We start from the raw sequence: 21,815 nt of genomic DNA on the forward strand, positions 1-21,815 counted from the left end.
CCACTAATAATAAAGTAGTAACAAAATGCCTTAAATGCTCTCCTGACCAGCCTAAACCCCACTGTTTATTTACAGTCCCAGTTAGGCTACCAGTTTCATGCAGCAGTGATGTAGATATGCACCAGACACTGTTCCTCCCTATAATGGCCGCCAGCACACTTCCAGAGAAGCGCTGGGAGGAAGGAGCAGGACTCCGGAGCCAATCTCCACCTCCCAGCAATGGCACTTGAGTTAAACATAAGCGCGCTTATTCACTTGGCTGCCCCGCTAATCGAAGCAACCTGCTGCGTTAAATACCGCCTATTCTAGTGTTAACCTGGCTACCCCGCTAGTAGGGGAGCCAGATAGTACTCACGGAGCTACCCGCTGCAGTAATGACTGCTATGTGGAGACGGAGGTCTCTGTAGTCAGGGACCCCAGGCGAAGTGCGTGCACTTGCGAGCAGGTCCCCCCGGCAGCTCCCGCGATGCAGACAGGCAGTGCAGCTACTGCCTGTCTGTCTTCAATGAGTTTTCTTTCTTCAGCGCAGCAGTTCCTTTACTGAAATACTAAACCGCGAGGAGGAGTGTGAAACACAACCAGCTCCCCTCAGGCACAAAAGAAGACTGGGCTTGTAGGGGGATATAGAGGGGGAGGAGCTAGTCACTTCTTAAAATGTAAAGTGCCAGCTCCCACTTAGCACCATCTATACCCCACTGTCTAGAATCCTCCAGTGTCCCCTAGTGGATGAAGGAGAAAGGCAGTTTGAACCAAGTAAAGATTAGGTAGGGGTAGATTTACTAAGGAGCAGCTTGTCAAAGCCACTGATTATACAACGGCAATAGAACTAAACAAGCCTGGCTTAGCATTTATTTCTATTGCTGATAATTGGAGTCTATGACAACCTGCTCCTTAGTAAATCTACCCATAGGACTGGAAAAACAAAGTACGTCAGTAGATACCATATTACTCATATGTTGCTTTAGAAGGAAATAACTGATTGATTTTACATGTCCCCTAGCAATAATAGCAAAATACCAAAATCTGACTACAACAATGTACCGCCCTCATACTGACGCTCGGATTGCTAGAGGTCACTTTCCAAGTCCATTAACAGCATCTGTGTGAATGAAATGTCAAATGAGAAAATGTAAAATCAAATCTGTAATTTATTGAAAATGACCAGGTAAATTAACAACTGCAGTATTAGTTATACAACACAAATAAACCTTTACAGTAATTGTACACTATAGACATGAACTAGTGTAGTGTCTGCATAGAGTCATTAAAGAGTCTTGTAGTAAGACATGCTTCTAGCATTTCTCCGTGCTTGTGGACACCACAAACCTTTTTGGTCTTCAGGTAGGTAGTGCATGAGTGGTATTACAGATGTGCCACACAGAATGCCAATGGCCCTAACATGAGGGATACTCTGCGTCCTGAATGAGAAAACCAGCTACAGAATGTCAAATTACTAACCTTTTTTTTCTTTTTCATGCTAGTGATCCTAACAATGAAATGGACATAAGACATGTCACTGACAGCTAGAGAACATGTTACTTCGCTAACTGACACTGTATTACCGTATTCTTACAGATTATACATTTCCCTCTGTTTATATTAGACTATAGGCAATTCCTAAAGAGTAGAATAATTCAGGCTGCTTCAACTCTAAACAAAATTACTTTAATAAACCACAAAATAAATGTATATACCCAAATGTAAATGTTGTTACATATTGTATACTTTAAAAGCAAGGGGTTATAGATTGACCAGCAATGCAGGTAAATAACCACAATGTTAAAAATACTTTGGAACATTAAAAGTTAACTGTTTAATTGCCAATATATGGGGCAGAAATGGACAGACTGTGCTGAGTCAGTAGTGCAATGGTACATGTCTCTCCTAACAAAATTCAGCTCTGCTGCAACCTATATTCTACATTACTGCTAAACTGGATTCTTATATGGCTTTACCCTACCCCATTATTTAGTGTGGCACTTAAACGTACGGTGTTGCTGATAATAAAAGAAAATATAAAATGCCAGCTCAAGTGTCTTAATGGTATCCATAATTTTAACATGTGCATCAATAAACTGGCAAAAGTTTTGTTTTAACGTGATTTTAAAAAGGTATAAAATAAATGAGACATTGCAAATTTCCTGTAGTAGTATCTGGTTTATAAAGTAACAAACTACGAACTTGTACAACAAATGAAGCCCTTTACTTGCATATCAGAGCTAAGCAATGGGCAATGTAGAAAGACATGCAGTCTCTCTTTCAGAAGAGTCCAGGAGTAAGCGGGTAATCTAAGGCACATCAAAGCCCCGTGCATAAGGTACAAAAACAAATGTGCATTGCTGTCAGGCAAAAAATTGCATCCACTCAATATGCATTTAGTTTGCACATTACAGATTTTTAGTAACATTCTAATCCCTGAATGATCCTGTTAATGTCCTATGTTATTTAAGGTAACATTACTTAAATTGTTTTTGTTCTTCTTTTATTAAGTAATTAAACAAACTGAACATCAGGTACAAGATATACAGTGCAAACCTCACTATGCAGCACTCATCTGAGGAGGTTACTGGAAACCTGAGGAGTTTGGCAATAGACTGGTGCTTGTTACTCTCTTCTCACATCTCATTCTAATGTTACCAATGGCTGCAGCACAACAGAACTATTCATTCCAAGGCAGCATTCTGGGGGGAGACTTCAGCATGGATAAAAAAAGCAACACAGTGGCACAGTAAGTAGAAATCCATTTGGAGAAAATGATCTCTGTGTTCTCTCTGCACTTTTGCTTCACAACCTAATCCTACAAAATCTGATTTTCTCAAACCACACCCCACAAAAATATTATACTAGAATCCAAAAAGGTCTGTCATTTTCCTCTGAATATGGAAAGCATGAGTGCCCAGTCACTTAAAAGAAACTGCAGACCTGTGGATTGTTGCATGTTCCAATATGTGTACGTTTCATACGTATCCAGCTCACAGAACAACAGAACTGGTGTGAAGTTGGGAGCACCAATGTTTGAGTGAGGCGCACTAATGCTGTATCACTGCATGATAAAGCCAGGGTTGGGCGGAAAGCGTGGAGGTGGTCTTTGTGGAACAGCTGGCGGATACTGAGCTGTGAATGGACTAGGGTATCCAGGATGTGGCATCTGGGCTTCAGGCTGATATAAAACACGAGATGGAACGGGAGGACACGGAGATGCCGCATAAGGGAGCTGTGCAGCCATTAGATAAGAATTGGGATACATTCCGACTTGGGCAGGTGGTGGAGGTGGCACTGCTCTTCTAGGTATGACGGCAGGAGACATATTGTAACCTGTCTGGAACTGTCCTGGAGGTACCTGGGCGCCCTCAGGTGGCAAGATTTGTGGCTGCATAGGAGCCTGAGGGAGCCTTTGTCCTTTCAGCACCAGCTCTTGTAGTTTCTCAATTTTCACACGTCGTAAATGTGATAATTTGCGTTTTGATAAATATTCATCAATGAAAGAATCCAGCTGGATAGCACCATCCAGAAAGTTTTCTGCCATGCTCTGTGTAAAGAGAAGTAAAAATGTTAATATAATACATTTATTTCAAACAGTAGAAGTGCATGTACACACCAGTCACCAGAGTACACTGAATAGAAATTTACTGCTCAGTTTTGTTAAAAGGAAAGATGGGTTTATAGAGGAAAATATTGTTTGCAAACATACTACAAAGCTTATTTTCGGGCGGTCCTTTATGATACAATCATATAAATACACACATTTTGGAATACAAACATATTCAAAATCTCTATGCACAAACCAGCCACCAGCCGCATTACTTTCACCACTTCTATGCATCTTGCAAGCAATAGAGCAGTTTTTCAATGGATTCATGTAATCATGATTTGCTTTATAACTAGGCGTAAATACACTTTAAACAGTACTGCGACAATCCTGACACTATCCACAGGTGTTGTGGCCTTGGGGCAAGCAGAATAAGGTCAGACACTGTTGCACATACAGAGAATTGATGCAGACTCTCTAATGTCTGTGAAAATGGAACAACTGACTGATACAGTGCAGCTGGTCAGTGCTAGTTACTGACTAGTAAGATACTTCAAAAAATATACTAATAATTGGCAACGATGAACGGGTTATAATTTATTATCTGCTGGGCAGAAGCATCCAGCCTGATAACCTCATTGTAGACACCAGTATTGTATGAAAGAGGGGAAAAGTCTGATTTCCAAGTAAAAAGCAATCTTTCATCAAAATGAATGGAACACTCTTATATTCCAAGAATGTCGCAGTTAGCTAAAATGAACAAGGAAGTCCTGTGGTAACAGTACAAATGCATATACAAATATTCATTTATTTTAGGAAACACTAAAAATGAATCTCCAAAACAGACAAAGTAGTTTTACTAAATGTATTTGTAGCAGGCTGCCTAATTCGGCTCTAATGCTGGCCACATACAGGCTCGCCAGTCCAGTGTCCTACATGGACAAATTTGTTGGTACCTTTCCATCAAAAAAACAAATAGGAATAACCCATATTTTTCTCTGATATAACTTGAAACTGACAAAAGTAATTAGCGTCCATCATTGTTTATTCCATATTTAATACATATTAGACTTTGCATTTGATTTTTGATTCAGCAGAATATTTGAAATAAATCAAACAAATAAAAATAGCATGTACATAGATGATGGGACCTTTCACCTAAAAATTTGTTTCATGGCCTTTAGGAGGCAATCACTGCAATGAAGCCATATCCATATATCTCAATGAGACTTCTGGACCTGTTAACAGGCAGCTTGGACCACACTTCTTGAGCAAACTGCTCCAGCTGTCTCAGGTTTGATGGGTGCTTTCTCCAGATTGTTTGTTTCAGCTTTTTCCATAGATGTTTAATAGGATTCAGATCAGGGCTCATAGAAGCCACTTCCGTATAGTCCAATGTTTCGTTCTTATATATTGTTTGGTGGTTTTAGCTGTCTTTGGGTTATTATCCTGTTTGAAGATCCATGACCTGCGACTGAACTTGCCAGACCTAGCAAAGCAGGCCCAAAAAGAGTCTCCTCCATGTTTCATAGTAAGAATTGTATTATTTTCTTTGAAAGCTAAATTTTTTCCAAATGTGAACATGGAGCTTTTGGCAAGTAGCATCATCTCTAGTTTTTACTCATCTGTCCAGAAGACATTCTCCCTGCAGCATAGCGGCTTCACAATATGCATTTTAGCAAAATTCCAGTCAGGCTTTTTTAAGTTGTTTTCTTCAAAAGTGAAGTTCTCCTGGGTCTTTTTCCATGGAGCTCAGTGTCGCACAGAAAGCGTTGGATGGTGCAATCAGCCACGGACATACCTTGGAGTTCACCTTGCTTCACTTTGGAAGTTTTCCGTGGCTCTTTTTCTATCATTCAGTTTAATCTGGGGTAGATTTTCCTCTTGCGGCTGCGTCTGGGGAGATTGGCTACTCTACTTAATAATATTTGCAACTGTAGTTACAGGAACATCAAGCTGCTTGGAGATGGTCTTATAGCCTTCACCTTTAATATGCTTGTCTACAATTTACTTTCCTATCTCCTCAGGTAACTCTCTCCATTGCTTTCTCTGGACCATGGTCAGGGTGGTGCACACGATGATACCAAACAGCAGAGTGGCTACTTATTCCATTTATATAGGATAAATGACTGATTAGATTGAAGGCGTGTGATGCTAATTCAAGAAAGCAATTAGTTCGAAATATTACGATAATCCATTTATCCATCTTTTCTAAGGGGTACCAACAAGTCTGTCCAGGCCATTGTAGAATATCTTTGTAAAATATGTAATAATTTCTCTTTCAGACTTACTTTGCTTTATTCTATGATAAACCAAAAGGCATGCAGCTATACATGAGACAATAGTTTTTAATTTCATCAGGAGAAATGAAGCATAATAATCAGTATCTTGTAAGTCTCACAGGACAGTGCTATGAGAAACTGTATATTCTGGTAAATTTTCCAAAGTAAATAATCAAATTATTATACCAAAGCTCTCAAACATGTGCTGAACAACTTCAATCTTCCACATAATAAGGCCAGAGCTAACAGTAGACATTTAATCTTTAGGAGTGTGAAGACACGGACATGAGATTAGGGCTGTCACCTAGATAGTTTTCTTCAATCATTGAGGAATAGCTTCTGATGACTAGCCGCTGGGAACACTATCTCACTTTTGATGTAATATAAAACAAGCATTCGGTTAAAATTAGTAGCGTCTATTAAAACAAGTTTTGTTCAGGATGATAAATATGGTTCAGAAGATGTATAAATAAGACATTTCCCTATTCTGCCCTGATAAAGACTGAGAATATGGTGGCAGAAAGTGTCAGGCAGTGTGTCTTCTCCTAAAGACATTGGCTTCCACTGGATTCTGTGCCCCTCAGCTTCATTACATCTTTCCTGGCCACTAATTTAAGGGCTGCCAGATAGACAAGTTTCCATTTGAATCTGGTAGGAGGCCATCTGCGGCCAGAGCAAAGGATTTTTTGTGATATGCCATTTGTGTTACATTTTGTCTGGTAAGTGTGCTGTTAATTATTTATAGTATTATATTCTAAAATATATACACAATGAGTTTTTCCTTTTTTGGGCAATTTCAGTGGAAGCCCTCATTTCCAGGGAATACACTGGAGAAAAATTGTAACCAGATTAGCCTTTGTGACAAATAAAGATGAATAACTAAGTTTTCTGTGATAAGTGCCAAAGCATTTATGTGCATTTCCTAAAGGGGATGGATTCCATGATTAAATACTCATACATAAATACATTACCTATTGTTCTGGGATGTGTTATCTGAAGTAGCACACATTTCTTTCAGTTGTGGTTTCTACCAATGGGGGTCCTCCCCAATGTGATGTCCTACACCATAATCAGTTTATTGTGAGGCTGTTTTTGAATTGCTGCCAGACAAGTACCAGGGAATTTACCTAATTTTCTGTAGAGTGATGGCTACCTTCAATCTTTGGGTCACCAAAAACTAAACGACTACTGTTAACTCTTTATCACACTAGAGCATTAAAAATTGGGTATGTAGCAGAATTACCTCTGTCTCCTCCTCTATCTTGGCTCCTTCAGCCTGTAAAAGTGCCAATAATGTTTCCAGCGATGCATTCACAGACTGCTGATCTGTAACAACAACAACAGTTTAAAAAATAAAGTACAAATTATACTAGAAATTATCAAGTCAAGCAAATCTAAAAAGGCAACTTGCTGAAGGATCCCCTGCAATGAAGGTAGCCAGTAAAACATGTACATATATACAGAGAATGTACATCACAGCTTGAGGTAGTTCTCCAACTTGTCTTCTTTTACAAATTAGTTTAAAATGTAAAGTAAAAAATATAATCTTTATAGATAGATGTGTAATATTACTGTATCACCCTCCTGCATGCCCCATTTCTACCACCCTTGTTTCCTGCCCTCTGATCTCCTTACACTGGCTCACTCTCCCTACACTAGTTCTCTCCTCGTGTTATCAGTTTATCTCCCCCCCCCTTCCCCTTAGATTGTAAGCTCCAAGGAGCATCCCTCCAGTTCTCACAGCTGACTTCTCCTGCACCCCAGCTCCTCTCTTCACCTCCCACATTGGGCTCTCTGCCCCCATACTCCACTCCTTCATCCCGTTTCTACCTGGTTCTTTGCCTCTACCTTTAGTTGCACCCACGCTAATAGGCTCAGGTTTCAGCCTCTGCAGAATAGTACCCTTGCACCTCTTGCCTCCATAGCTGTATTGAGAACTGTAATGTTTTTCTGTTATCTGTATGTACTGTTTCTCCCTATGCTGTATTATTGTGTGCCCTAAGTATGCCACTGTGGACCACTTGTAGCGCCCTATAAATAAAAGGTAATAATATTATTATTGTACACACCTGGTCACACAAATGGCACATTACATACACCAGATTTCATGTTGAAGAACACGCACGCACGTAGACCTCTTACACTTTAATAACAGGTTTGTATACAGAATCTATATTTCTATTCACACAGATCAGTAAGAGAATGGCTGAACCGTTTCTGGGTACAATAATCATATCGTCACTGAACTAACAGTATTAGAGAGCAAGCACATTACTGTAGAAAATGCACTCAGGCAGTAACAAGTCTCTTTAAATGTATTTACCCAGCTTTGTCTTCTTTAGCTGATGTGATTCCATGAGAGTCTGCAGCTCCAGGTATTTCTGTGTTAGAGTGGCTTTTAAGTTCTCCAACCTGGGCTGGTAAAGTAGGTTTGCTTCTGCCAAGCTTCTATTTCCAGCCAGGGTCATTTCCTTGCTCAGCTGTACATTCTGTGCCTACAGAAGACAAACAGCATCACTGCATTAATACACCAGCACTGCCATCTTCCTAGCCTCCCCCATCGCTGAGAAGTCCAGCACTTTTGTTAGACCCCCTCTGAACAACAATAAAGCCGCCCTGATTAGTATAGAAGAAATTATTTTAAGCTGTCTGAAGTGTGGACTTATTAAAGAGAGCGATTTTGTAAGCGGCTTCCCATGCCAGGTGGGAAACAATTACACATTTGTAAAGGGCTACATGCGAGGCAGCTCAGAATGTGTTATAATCAACTACTGGTTGCTTCGGATACCATCTACTGCCAACTTCTCTCTGTACAAACTACAGATTTTGGTGCACAACTTGCTATCAATTACACATATAACATTCCATATTATAGATGATCGAAAATAGCAAAGATGACAAACAACTGAATTAATACATTTTGAATGAACACTAAAATCCCATAACTGAAGTCTTTAACTATGAAGTGTTATGGGTAGAGAAAAGAAAAGTCTTTGTTGGGGCACTCTAGTGATAAATCTTATTGGATTAAATGAAGAAATTTAAAACTTAACTTTTATTCTAATTTATATATAATATAAATGGTTTACAATACAATACAAATGACGTACAAACATAAAGTTCAGTAGGTGATGACTGGAGTGGCACTCGAGATGGGTGGGAAATAAATGTGTATCATGCACCAAAGTAATAATGTGAAAGGTAACTAACAGTAGCTATAGGTCACGGCGAATATTTTTAGATTGCAACGGTCCAAACAGTATTCTCATCACATTGAGCATGAATCCAAAAGGGAATTGGATATCTCCTGATAATGCATATAAAATAACTAGATGCTCTTAACTTTTATGCCACAAAATATGCAGGTCCAAGTATATAAAGGCAAGTAAAGATTACTTTATGTATAGTTAACAAGTTCACTGAAGCATAATTCTGAATATACTTAGAGTTTGCATAATAAAATTTGTTCAGATTGTACACAGATAACATATGTCCAACATAAATTCTACATGAGACACAGGGACACAATATTATGCATGAAAATAAATCCAAAAGAAATGGTTCCCTCCTGGTACTGCACACACAGTAACTACATTCTATCAAATCTTTAGGTAAAAAGATTTCTGCATCAAAGTTGTTAATTCGTATCAGATACTTATGTCAGGTCTCAGAAAATATTTTTTAACCTTGCTGTTTTATATGGTGTGAGTTTACCTGAAAATGGAAAATAATTACCACTTATGTCCAAAAAGAGAGGGCCCTGCAGGTATATAGCAGATTCTGCTGTGTAGTTAATTCAAATAAATATATGTATATGGAAAACCCACAATGCTCTGAAAAGTTGGTAACGTCAAAAATATCACTACACCTCCCATTTTGTAAAAATGACTACCAGGGACGGTGTTTTCCCTTTTTATGTCTTTATACTGTGCAGGCCCCAAAGCCCCTTCTCCCCAGTCTTTAACTATGAACCATGAATATAAAATGCTTTCTTTCAGCATTATAACCCGAATTTACTACAGATTGCTAATACATCACCACATATTTAGGACTGTCTCATAAATTTGAACAGCTATGACTTCCATGGCCCTGCCCTAGGAACTCATTCAGACCTGCTCGCAAGATGCGGCTGGATATTCAAATTCCATGCTCGCACTGCGTGGCATAAGGACACCCTCTATGTCTTAGCGAGCTACGGCACTGAGCACTTGCTAGTGTATAAAGACGCCCCGTTTTCACTTGCAACACACGCCGATTGTAGGATTAATCGGCAACATCGAGAGCCATCGGAGCTGCTCGCAGCCCTTGAGTTAGCCTTACCCTGCCGCAAGCACTGCGATCAGTACTGGCTGAAATACATGCCGGCGATGTGTACAATGACGCTACTTAGCTAATTATGCACGCCCTTTAAACAGCGTTTTGTCGGCCTGACACGCCTGCGTCCACAACACCACTCCCCCATTTACAAGCACCTTCCCCTGTTACCACCCACAAAGGACACGGTCACTCAAAGTAGCGGGCAGTCTGTGTACTACGAGCGCACGATTCCCCATCGCTAAGCCTGGGTTGCGCACGCACACTGTGAATTGTATGCATGCGCACTGAGCAACAATCGCCCGGCAGCGAGCGATCACGCCTTAGCAAAAGGCTCCGAATCCGATCCCTAGCGTTTAAATGCACACTTCTGCCATATTAGATACAGAAATCAACTTTTCCCTAGCATGGCAATCTGTTACACTGGCCTGAAAGAGCATGATGACTTACTGCCTTATGGTACTATGGTATGTAATTATTTCATGTATATTATTCAGCTCAATAACGCATAGCTATATATTAGATAGATAGGTATTAGATAAGTAGATATTAGCTAAATATTAGACTGACATGAGATACATATCTATGAGATATTGATGTGAAATAAATGTTTTACCTGCTCTTTAATGTGCGTATGGACAGAGAATACACGAATACCTCTTTTATATGGACATGAAAATCCCGTTTTTTTGCAGTTGAACGCCCATCAACCCGGGATTTTTGTCAGTGGAAATGGGTCAACCCGGATTCAACATGTGTAAACAGCGCGACCCGGGTCACGATGACCCAGGTCGTGCCGCATGCTACCTCTCCAAGCGTCCACTGCAACGCTGGTAGACCCAGGTCCGGTGTGAACTGCATCAACCCAGGAATAACCTGGGTCGGTGCCGCAGTATGAAAGAGGTCATGGCCTGGGTCAGGGTTGGAACAGTGGGTTGGAATCCACTCAAAGTGCCGCTATGACCGAGGTGAAGCAGGAAGCATTAACGATTAGATGTATAACAGCTCATCTGCCGGAGCGGGGATTGATAACTCCTCCCTTTAGCGATCTCTGCTAGAGCTCACAGTGCATCAGCCTAGGGCTGATGCGCTGTTTCTCACACCCGGCTGGCTCCACTGAGCATGCGCAGGATCTCGCAAGCATCGCGGGATCTCGCGTGCAGCCCTGAAGTCGGCAGCCCCTGCAGCAGGGACATCGCTGTCCATGCTGTGGGGAGGGGGCATCGCCAGGCTGCAGCTGTCGATAACTATAGCTACAGCGGGCGGAGTGGTCAGGCAAACTGACCGTTCATACATTGCCCAGGCTATCGGCGCTGCTATCTACCTGTCATTTAGCGCCCAGCCCCCCAATCATACATGGGGGAGAAGCGTTATCAGCGCACATAACGTGCGCTGATGCAGCTTTAGCGATTAATACATCTCCCCCATTGTCTACTATAAAGAGTAACTGAAGGTTAGATAACTTTTCATTGGACCACACACACACACACACACACACACACACACACACACACACACACACACACACACACACACACACACACACACACACACACACACACACACACACACACACACACACACACACACACACACACACACACTTTACCACCAAGAGCAGATCCTTACTCATATTTAATCAAGAAAAAAATATATATTGTGCACAAACTATCATCAGTCAGGCTTATAACAAATCATACAAAAACCAGGAGAAAAACATACAAGGTTGACAAAGAAGGTACAGACATGTGACAAAGGGTTGTGGGAGCTTACTTATTATGGCAAATATAGAAACTTTATTTATAAAGCAATGTATGTAAGGCACCACAGTGCATTGTACAGTGGGAAAATACATTTAACAGGGACAAAAAAACCACAAAGTACAGAAAAGAAAAGGTAAGGAGGGCCCTGCTCAGGAGGGCGCAACATTCTAACTGGAAATGGACATAACAGAGTCTGCATTAGTATGGACAGTATAGGTTGGAGTTGGGTGATCAGTAATAAAGAGATGAGTTTTCAAGACTGTTTAAAACCTGAAGGCTGTGAGTCTGGCCAGGTGTGGTAGGGAATTTCATAAGTGGGTAGCAACATGGATTGAATGTGGGAGACAAGATAATGAAATAAGTGTAGGGATTTCATTTTGGTTACTGGAGAGAATGAACGGAGGATGAGTTGGAGAGTGTTTGAAGAGGGTGGGGGTGTTCAATATTTGAAATGAGAAGATACAGTGCATAAGGAAAGTATTCACAGCGCTTCACTTGTTCCACATTTTGTTATGTTACAGCCTTATTCCAAAATGGAATAAATTTGTTTTTGTCCTCAAAATTCTACACTCAATGCCCCATAATGACGTGTAAAGAGTTTGAGATTTTTGCAAATTTAATTTAAAAAAACAAAAAACAAAACACACTAAAGAAATTACATGTACATAAGTATTTTACAACCTTTGCCATGAAGCTCAAATTGCGCTCTGGTGCATCCCGTTTCCACTGATCATCTTTGAGATGTTCCTACAGCTCACTTGGGAGTCCACCTGTGGTAAATTCAGTTGATTGGACATGATTTTGAAAGACATACACCTGTCTATATAAGGTCCCACACTTGACAGTGCATGTCAGAGCACAAACCAAGCATGAAGTCCAAGGAATTGTCTGTAGACCTCAGAGACAGGATTGTCTCGAGGCACAAATCTGGGGAAGGGTACAGAAAAATATCTGCTGCTTTGAAGGTCCCAGTGAGCACAGTGGCCTCAATCATCCGTAAATGGAAGACGTTTGGAACCACCAGGACTCTTCCTAGAGTTGGCCGGCCGTCTAAACTGAGCGATCGGGGGAGAAGGGCCCTAGTCAGGGAGGTGACTAAAGAACCCGATAGTCACTCTGTCAGAGCTACAGCATTTCTCTGTGGAGAAAGGAGAACCTTCCAGAAGGACAACCATCTCTGCAGCAATCCACCAATCAGACCTGTATGGTAGAGTGGCCAGACGGAAGCCACTTCTTATTAAAAAGCACATGGCAGCCCGTCTGGAGTTTGCCAAAATGCACCTGAAGGACTTTTCATGAGAAACAAAATTCTCTGGTCTGATGAGACAAAGATTGAACTCTTTGGCCTGAATGCCAGGCATTATGTTTGGAGGAAGCCAGGCACTGCTCGTCATCAGGCCAATACCATCCCTACAGTGAAGCATGGTGTTGGCAGCATCATGCTGTGGGGCTGTTTTTCAGAGGCAGGAACTGGGAGACTAGTCAGAATACAGAGAAAGATGAATGCAGCAATGTACAGACACATCCTGGATGAAAACCTTCTCCAGAGCACTCTTGACCTCAGACTGGGGCGACGGTTCATCTTTCAGCAGGACAACGACTCTAAGAACAGATGTTCTTGAGTGGCCCAGCCAGAGCCCAGACTTGAATCCGATTGAACATCTCTGGATAGATCTGAAAATGGCTGTGCACCGATGCTTCCCATCTAATCTGATGGAGCTTTAGAGGTGCTGCAAAGAGGAATGGGCGAAACTGCCCAAAGATAGGTGTGCCAAGCTTGTGGCATCATATTCAAAAAGACTCGAGGCTGTAATTGCTGCCAAAGGTGCATCAACAAAGTATTGAGCAAAGGCTGTGAATACTTATGTACATGTGATTTCATAGTATTTTTTTTTTTTATTACTAAATTTGCAAAAATCGCAAAAAACAACAAAAACTTTTTACACGTTGTCATTATGGGTACTGTGTGTAGAATTTTGAGTACAAAAATGAATTTATTCCATTTTGGAATAAGGCTGCAACATAAAACGTGGAAAAAGTGAAGCGCTGTGAATACTTTCCGGATGCACTGTATCTTGTCAAATGTTTTCATTCTGGTCTTGGATGAAGGTTGCAAAATCATGGACTGTGAGAGAGGAAGGGGAGGACGTGCGGGTGAGCAGAGAGGAGGGATGATTTAGCAAAGAGGTGGCAGGGATTAGAAGACTGAATGCATATCAAAGAAGTGAAGTATGTGTGCTTGGTAAATGAAAGTGCAGCATTGCATGGTGAAGAATGAGATTTCCATCTGCGGCCGTCAGCACTTTTGCAGGTAGTCTGTTTTGTGTTACATGGTTGAGGTTTGGATTGTAAATGTAGTGACTGGAGCTGAATTGTTTAAGGCTGAAGTGAGGTCATTTGTAGTAGAATGGGGTAGCCAGCTCAGGGCTGGACAGGGATTCATAGGAGAGTAGTGGTTTCAGTGATTGGGGCCAGAGTATTTCGGTGTCACTGTATGCGTGGATTTAGGTGCATGGAGAGGGAGTATGAAGTAAGGGGAGGCTAAAGGAAAGGAGCTTCTGGTCAAAGAGCTGGAAGACAAAGTTTGATAAACTAGAGGTGGAACAACAGCGGCAGAAAACATGGTCACAGAAGAATCCATCATAGTTGGTGGAAGATGAACTCCATGGGGAGAGACCAGAGGAGGAAGGAAGTGATGAAATTTGGTTGCAGCACAGTGTGGTTGTCAATGGAAATGTTGCAGGTCAAAGCATAGGAAAGCAGCAAAGCTGTGAAGAAGCCGATATTACCAACTTAATGCACTTAACAATTAAATATGGGATCTAAATGTTCACAGATCGTTCATACAAATACCTAGTTATTTAGAACTACTTTAGTTCTGTAGGGATCTCTTCAGACTTTCTCCAAGTCAACTTTTTGTGCCTCACCATTTCCTTTTCCTCTCAGCTGGACTATATTTATTATTTGATGTAATAGAGCCTTTCATCAATGAAAGTCTGTCTCCCCAAGAAGGCCCCCTCACAGCGAGAATCACTTGTAGCTTAAGGCCCCATACACCTACCGACAGATCGCCGGATCCTGCGATGGGATTGGAAACTCTGATCCGCCGTCCGGGAAAAGCCAACCGGCGGCCGTCGATGTTCAGCGATCAGTTGGAGGATCGGTGAAATTCTCCATGTTAATTTTCACCAATTTGCTAATCACGATCATATTCTGATCGTGATCAGCAAATCAGTGAAATCCAACATGTTGGATTTCACCAATCCTGAGATAACGGGTTGCAGGATCGCAACATGGCGGCGATCCGTCGCTAGTATATGGGCCCCTTAACACAGTCCTAGCCTACAAAAGACTTCAGCCATATAGTTTGGGCACAGTTTAAGTGCACAGCTAATAACATTACACTGATTACACTATCTGTACATCTCAGAAGAGATATTTAGCAGACAGGCATGTCTCCCCTCTCTGAGACAGAAAAACATCTATATTCTAAATTAAGCAGGATTATTTTTCAAATAAATGCACAATACAACAGAAGCACAATTACTCCTGCACAAGGAACCTGCTTACTCTGCATAGATGTAATAATTTAATATGCACAGTTAACAAATGCACATTAACCATTTTATTTCCCCCTTTATAGATAATTACATTTAAGTGTATAATAATAATAATCATCATGTTGCAGGTAATCACATGCTAGGTGGTGTTAATTTAACTTATGAAAAACCTAAAGAAACATGAATGAAAGTATCTACACAAATTCTTTAGAAACCTAAGGGGCGATGTAAGGGCGATGCTGGTGATGTGCCTGTGGGGCGGCGTGTGAGCCCCACATCATGCGTTTTACCGTGCAGCCCCACAGGGGTGCGTAGGACAATGCACAATGTTAGGTCACTGTGTGTACGGGAAATGAGCGCACTGCAATTGCCCATTCCTCACATTGGAATAGGTGATGTGATATCACATGTAATTTCATATTGATCCCATATTATTCAGTCTAACCCAGACATAAAAGTGAAAAATATCCGCACATTTGATATTAGAATGTGCAAAATAGACCCTACAAAATAGACACTGCAACTTTAACATCTAAACTAGGTCTAAACGTTGGTTAAACTCTGTATGCATTCAACAAATATATTTGCCTCAATACAAATATTGCCAAAAAACCTTTTGAATTCTTTAATCGATTGAAGTCCATTTTTATCACATTTGCGTTTTTCCGGGGGGGGGGGGGTGGTGATCCATGCTTCACAATTCAGAATGGTGGCTGGAGTCTCTTTACAAGTTTGCAGAATATGGGAAGGCCTCTAGCCTTTCCGTTATATGTAGAACATGGAGCTCTAAAAACAGCAAGCGTTTTACTATTGCAACCGTCCTGGAGCAGAGGGTCACATTTACCGTTACGTACCTGCCCTTGTTTTAAAAGGTCACTTTATCAAGGCCATGGAAATCATTTCATAAACCTCTGGCCAACTAGCACAACTTAGGAACCTTATGCTGTCTTACATGAATTTCAAAGCCCAAACTACTCCACTGCTATATTTTTCTAGATCCTTACAATATAAAAATGTCATACGTAATAAAAGTGATATCTTTAATTAATGACAAAAAATAGAGAGTGACATAGGGCCTAAAACAGACTATAGGTAATAAATTGGTGCAACTACTTTGTACAGCTGCTCCAGAAGTTAGGAGCCAGAACAGTTATAAAGCTGTAGACAACTTCAAAAAGGGACGGATTTATGATCTTACAAAAATGGATATAATTGGCCTACGTTAGTTGCATATTAAGCGGCCACAATTGCGGCCACATGCAGTTCTCTAAAATAAATGCGAATATTCGTCTTGTGAAAGTAGACGTTATTACGATCAGTATGCATTTGCCGAACCGTATCCTTAGTGCAGGAGGAGATCAGTCCCTGCATACACACAACTCTGAATAGCCCGCAATTACGATTACATGCCAATTGATACTTATCCTACGTGCAAAGGCTCAGTTGCCGCCCAATTACAGTAACTAATTGTGTTCAAATTAAACAATATAAACCTTACAGGCTTAAATGTCCAGCAAGAGCTGGAGGAAGGTCCCTCTACCTGCTCTCACTGGCTGCCTGAAGAATACAGCTTCTGTTCTCTCTGACCAACCCAGCGAACATTTTTTCCCCAGAGAACACTGCAATAGTAATATCCGCATCTCGGAATGTTCAGTGAACAACGTCTGAAAGATTTGCAATGCACATTAACAAATAAATATGCAGTGCGCTGCCACATGCAGTCGTAGTCCATAGCTTTACTGTAGCCCTATAGTATAAGAGTCAACACCAAAAGGTTATTTAACTGGCTATAGTTGCTCTATATTACATGCGAGGGGATCAGAAATGCAATGTTTTGGAAGGGATTTCTACAGCATTTACTTAATGTGTGTAATACTTCATTGTCTTATACACATTCCAAAAGCAAGCAATTTATATCTTCTCTCCTTCCTAGAAAATGATTGGATGCAATAAATGACACCAGTCAAAACAACATTCCTCTATTAGCATCTCAACTGACTGGGAAGCTGCAGCAGCTTTCTGGTCAACTGTAATCAATAACTATTGATTGAACCTCTCATATTCACGTTTTTCCAGGCTCTTATGATGAAGAATCATCTGCAATTCCCTAAATTACTACAACAAGCTGAGAGACTGCAGAAAGTAGTCACACTTTACTCCCGTCATGGCCACTGCAATAATATAACAACAATAATGTTTCCCTAGATGCCAATGCTAGCTAGGCATATCACCACCATACTCATACTGTGTTTCCCCGATAATAAGACAGTCTTATTTTTTTTTTTGTTCCAAAAAACACCATAGGGCTTATTTTCAGGGTAGGTCTTATTTTAATTAGCAGTGACAGCAGTGCCCCTTATGCAGCCCCCCCCCCCCTTGCAGGCCCCCTTGTAGAAATGCCCCTTATGCAGCCTCCCTTGTACGGTAGCAGTGCCACTTATGCAGGCCCCCCCCCTGTAGCAGTGTCCCTTATGCAGCCTCCCTTGTACGGTAGCAGTGCCGCTTATGCAGGCCCCCCCCTGTAGCAGTGTCCCTTATGCAGCCTCCCTTGTACGGTAGCAGTGCCGCTTATGCAGGCCCCCCCCTGTAGCAGTGTCCCTTATACAGCCTCCCTTGTACGGTAGCAGTGCCACTTATGCAGGCCCCCCCTGTAGCAGTGTCCCTTATGCAGCCTCCCTTGTACGGTAGCAGTGCCACTTATGCAGGCCCCCCCCTGTAGCAGTGTCCCTTATGCAGCCTCCCTTATTGCAGTGCAACTTATGCAGGCCCCCCTGTAGCAGTGACCCTTATGCAGGCTCCCTTGTAGAAATGCCCCTTATGCAGCCTCCCTTGTACGGTAGCAGTGCCACTTATGCAGGCCCCCCTGTAGCAGTGCCCCTTATGCAGCCTCCCTTGTACGGTAGCAGTGCCACTTATGCAGGCCCCCCCTGTAGCAGTGTCCCTTATGCAGCCTCCCTTGTACGGTAGCAGTGCCGCTTATGCAGGTCCCCCCTGTAGCAGTGTCCCTTATGCAGCCTCCCTTATTGCAGTGCAAGCCCCCCTTAATTGATCCCCCACCCACCAGTACAGTACGGTACTTACCTGACTCGCCGCCGTCCGGGATGTCCCTCTCACTTGCGCGCTGACTGCATCTAACATGATCCAGCAGGCGCGGTCGCACAGGATCCTCAGAGCGCGGGTGACGTCATGACGTCACCCGGGCACTGCATGACTGGGAACGCTGGCCTCTGAAGCATTCCCAGCTCAAAATGGGATTTTGGTAGGTCTTATTTTCGGGGTAGAGCTTAATTTGGACCGGGTTACAAAAGTAAGGGTAGGGCTTATTTTCGGGGTAGGTCTTATTATCGGGGAAACACGGTACTAGCATGTCACTTAAACATTACTAAAGCTCTTTTAGAGGTATGACATTTGAATTGCTAACTATAATTAGAAGACTGATTTCACAGATCCTCACTGGATGTTTTGAGCAGAGTTCGTACGGTTATCTTGGCTGCTGGTTTTTCCACAATGCATATTTTGAGTTAAAATGTGTTAGCTTTAATTTCAATAGAGTATTGAATTAGAATCATGTGTACACACTTAGTGGATCGGAACGTCAAAATCGTTACGTTTGTACGCTCTATGTCGGGCGGTGCGCACTCCCGTGGGGTCGTCAGCCACATGGTCATGCAAACTGACAAAGCAGCAGACGACCCCATGCAGCGGAATGCGGAAGGAACCGACATTTCAAGTGGTTGGCCACCGGATTGTCTGATGTGTACAGGCCACCCAATATGTCAGCTGGTCGATATGGGGGTGGTCGACACTCGCATTGTTGGGTACGCACGCCTTTTAGTGTGTAATTAGCTTTAGATGGAGAGCAGCAACGCTTCTGCTGGTCATGTGATGCTACACGGTCATATTGTTCCTGTACAGTCCTGTGAGAAGTATTTTATCAGCGTGCGGCATACTGGCATGTAATACTATAGTCCATCCAATCTCTATCCAATGGAACAGCGCCAATAACAAGATCGATAGATAGATATACAATATATAGCTAAAATAAATGTAATTAGTTAAACATTCAACATGGACAATATTATCTGTATTAATATAAGAAAATAACCACTATGGAAAACATCAATGGTATAATAAAACTTCACATCAATCTTAATGGATTGCTATAAATATATATGAGGCTTGCCATGTTAGGTAAAGTAATCTACAAGTCCCAGGATGGACAGGTGATACACTTGATGTTAAAGGTATTTTATTGCAAATAAAGGTATTTTATTCCCCCAACCGACAAGCTGTATCAGAGTTATTGGGAGGCGGAAGTCCCTGTGCCAGACAAAGAGTTCACTGTGCGAGATTGAAAGCTGGCGGGCAGAGTCTGCAGACTGAAAGTCCGTCCTCCATTAACTCACCACTGTGATGCTGCTATCTCTTCCCGGCCAATAGCTCAATGTATGCACTAGCAGTAAAGAATCAGAATGTAAGGTGCCTCACGTCCTCCAATGCAAGAATGTAAGGTGCCTCATGTCCTCCACCTGTCAGCATCCCGGCGGTCAGAATCCCTACCGCTGACATCTTGATGGTAAATATTAGTGCTAGGCACTACGGGAAGGGTTATGATGCCGGTTGGGGGGTAAGGTTAGGGTATTTACCCAATTGTGTGGGGATTCTGACTGTTGGGACACCGCTGTCTGTATTCTGACTGCCGGGATCCTGTATCCAAACCCATCAATGGTGCCTTCATAGAAGTGCAGCTCACAGTTCCCAACAGCAAGAGTAGTGGTGGCCAATGCCCAGCACCTCCTTAAGCAAGACCTCATAAAACAGTAGCGTTAGTAGGTAAATCTGGAAGCAACCTCTGACATGCTACACCCTGGATCAGAGAGCATTTTTATTCTCTTACACGTACTAGCAGACTGTGCTGATTCATTTAATATGCAACACTTGTATATCTGTGTGCCACCGAGTCCCTGAATCTGTATACGAAGTGCTAAAATGTAGCGGCCGCCGCATTTTTCATTCCAACTTCCGTTGTGCTTCATATACAGACTCGGCTGCACACAGATATACAAGTGTCACATATCACATTAATCAGGATGCTGGCGAGTTCTAGCCGCATTGCATCCTAGACACATTTTATGCAAAAGAAAAAGACGCCCAGTGCCAGTGCAGTTGCACGGGACCTGGCGGCTCACTCACACCAGGCAAGTCGCTCTATATGGCGTATTGAGGCTAGATGTATAAGGACACATCTGTATGTGAATATTTGTGTGTTTTGTTAAGGTCATTGTTTTAGGAGTTTCCTTTTCTCCTCCTTTACACAGCATAAATATATACACACATTATCAAACTTTATAAAATGAGCCCTGCCCTTATGGAGGCGCCCTGCTGACCTCAGTGGGCCATCGTAGCCCATATTTGCCCTCCACGCCCACCAGCGCATTCTCCAGATGGCTGGACTCTGCAACCACCAGTGAGACAGGGACAGTGGTCAGAAAGACTCTGGTCCAGAGCTGCTGGGGGGACTCTCAGCGTGTACAGGGGGATGTGCTGCCGGGATACCGAGCTCTGACGGCTGGTGACAGAAAGGAGACCCTGAGCTCTATCACTTACAGCCTACGGTCATCACTACGCAGAGTCCCCCCTAACTCAGACTGTAAAAATGTGCATCCCCCTAACCCTGAACGACGTCGTTCACAGACAAATCGCTGGTACACACTGGCCAACGGACGTCCGATATATTGGCTGATCACTTGATCGCCCAATATATCTGCCATCGTTTACCCAGCATAACTGTGTGCAGCCCCCCTAATCCTGACTGTGTAATAGTGTTTATCATCCCTGACTGTGTAACTGTGCATTTCGTCCCTAGCCCTCAACTGTGTAACTGTATGTATTTCCCATTTATCCTGACTTAACTGTGTGCACCACCCACCTTACCCCAGCACTGCCTGTCCCTAACCTCCTCCTTGCCCCCAATACTGTCCCAGCTATCTATCCTAATACCCTCCCTACCCTTAGTACTGCCTGCCCTTAACCTCTTCCTTGCGCCCCCACACTGTCACAACGGCTGTCTGCACTTACCCCTCCCTCTCCCCAGTTCTGCCTGCCCTCACTGCCCTCTGGCTCCAGCTCTACCCCAACTTCTCCCTGCCTTTACCCCCAGCTCTACCCCAACTGCTGCTTTCCCTTAACCTCCTCTATCCCAACTGCCCCTAGCACTGTCCCGACTGTTGCCTGCCCTCGCCCCCATAATATGTTATGGGAACCAAAAACCGTGGAGTAAGACCCACATTTTTTAAAGTGAGTGGTCCCTGGGACCCACAATTTTTTTTTGCTTACCGCGATCACTGCTGCACGAACCGATGTAGGA

At 42.6% G+C, this 21,815-nt stretch overlaps 1 protein-coding gene across 1 annotated transcript in view; it reads right to left on the reverse strand.

The window, feature by feature from the left end:
• Window positions 1–1,130: 1,130 nt before the first annotated feature.
• Window positions 1,131–21,815, reverse strand: part of VPS37B (VPS37B subunit of ESCRT-I) — a 29,938-nt gene continuing 9,253 nt past the window's right edge. The window contains exons 2-4 of the mRNA XM_088449114.1: window positions 8,135–8,306; window positions 7,055–7,137; window positions 1,131–3,529 (exon numbers count right to left, since the gene is read on the reverse strand). Coding sequence (XP_088305240.1) covers window positions 3,041–3,529; window positions 7,055–7,137; window positions 8,135–8,306 — 744 coding nt within the window. The 3' untranslated portion in view covers window positions 1,131–3,040. The remainder of the gene's footprint in view (window positions 3,530–7,054; window positions 7,138–8,134; window positions 8,307–21,815) is intronic.

The sequence above is a fragment of the Taudactylus pleione genome, unplaced genomic scaffold, assembly GCF_031769625.1.
Source record: "Taudactylus pleione unplaced genomic scaffold, aTauple2 ptg000479l, whole genome shotgun sequence".
Taxonomy (NCBI): domain Eukaryota; kingdom Metazoa; phylum Chordata; class Amphibia; order Anura; family Myobatrachidae; genus Taudactylus; species Taudactylus pleione.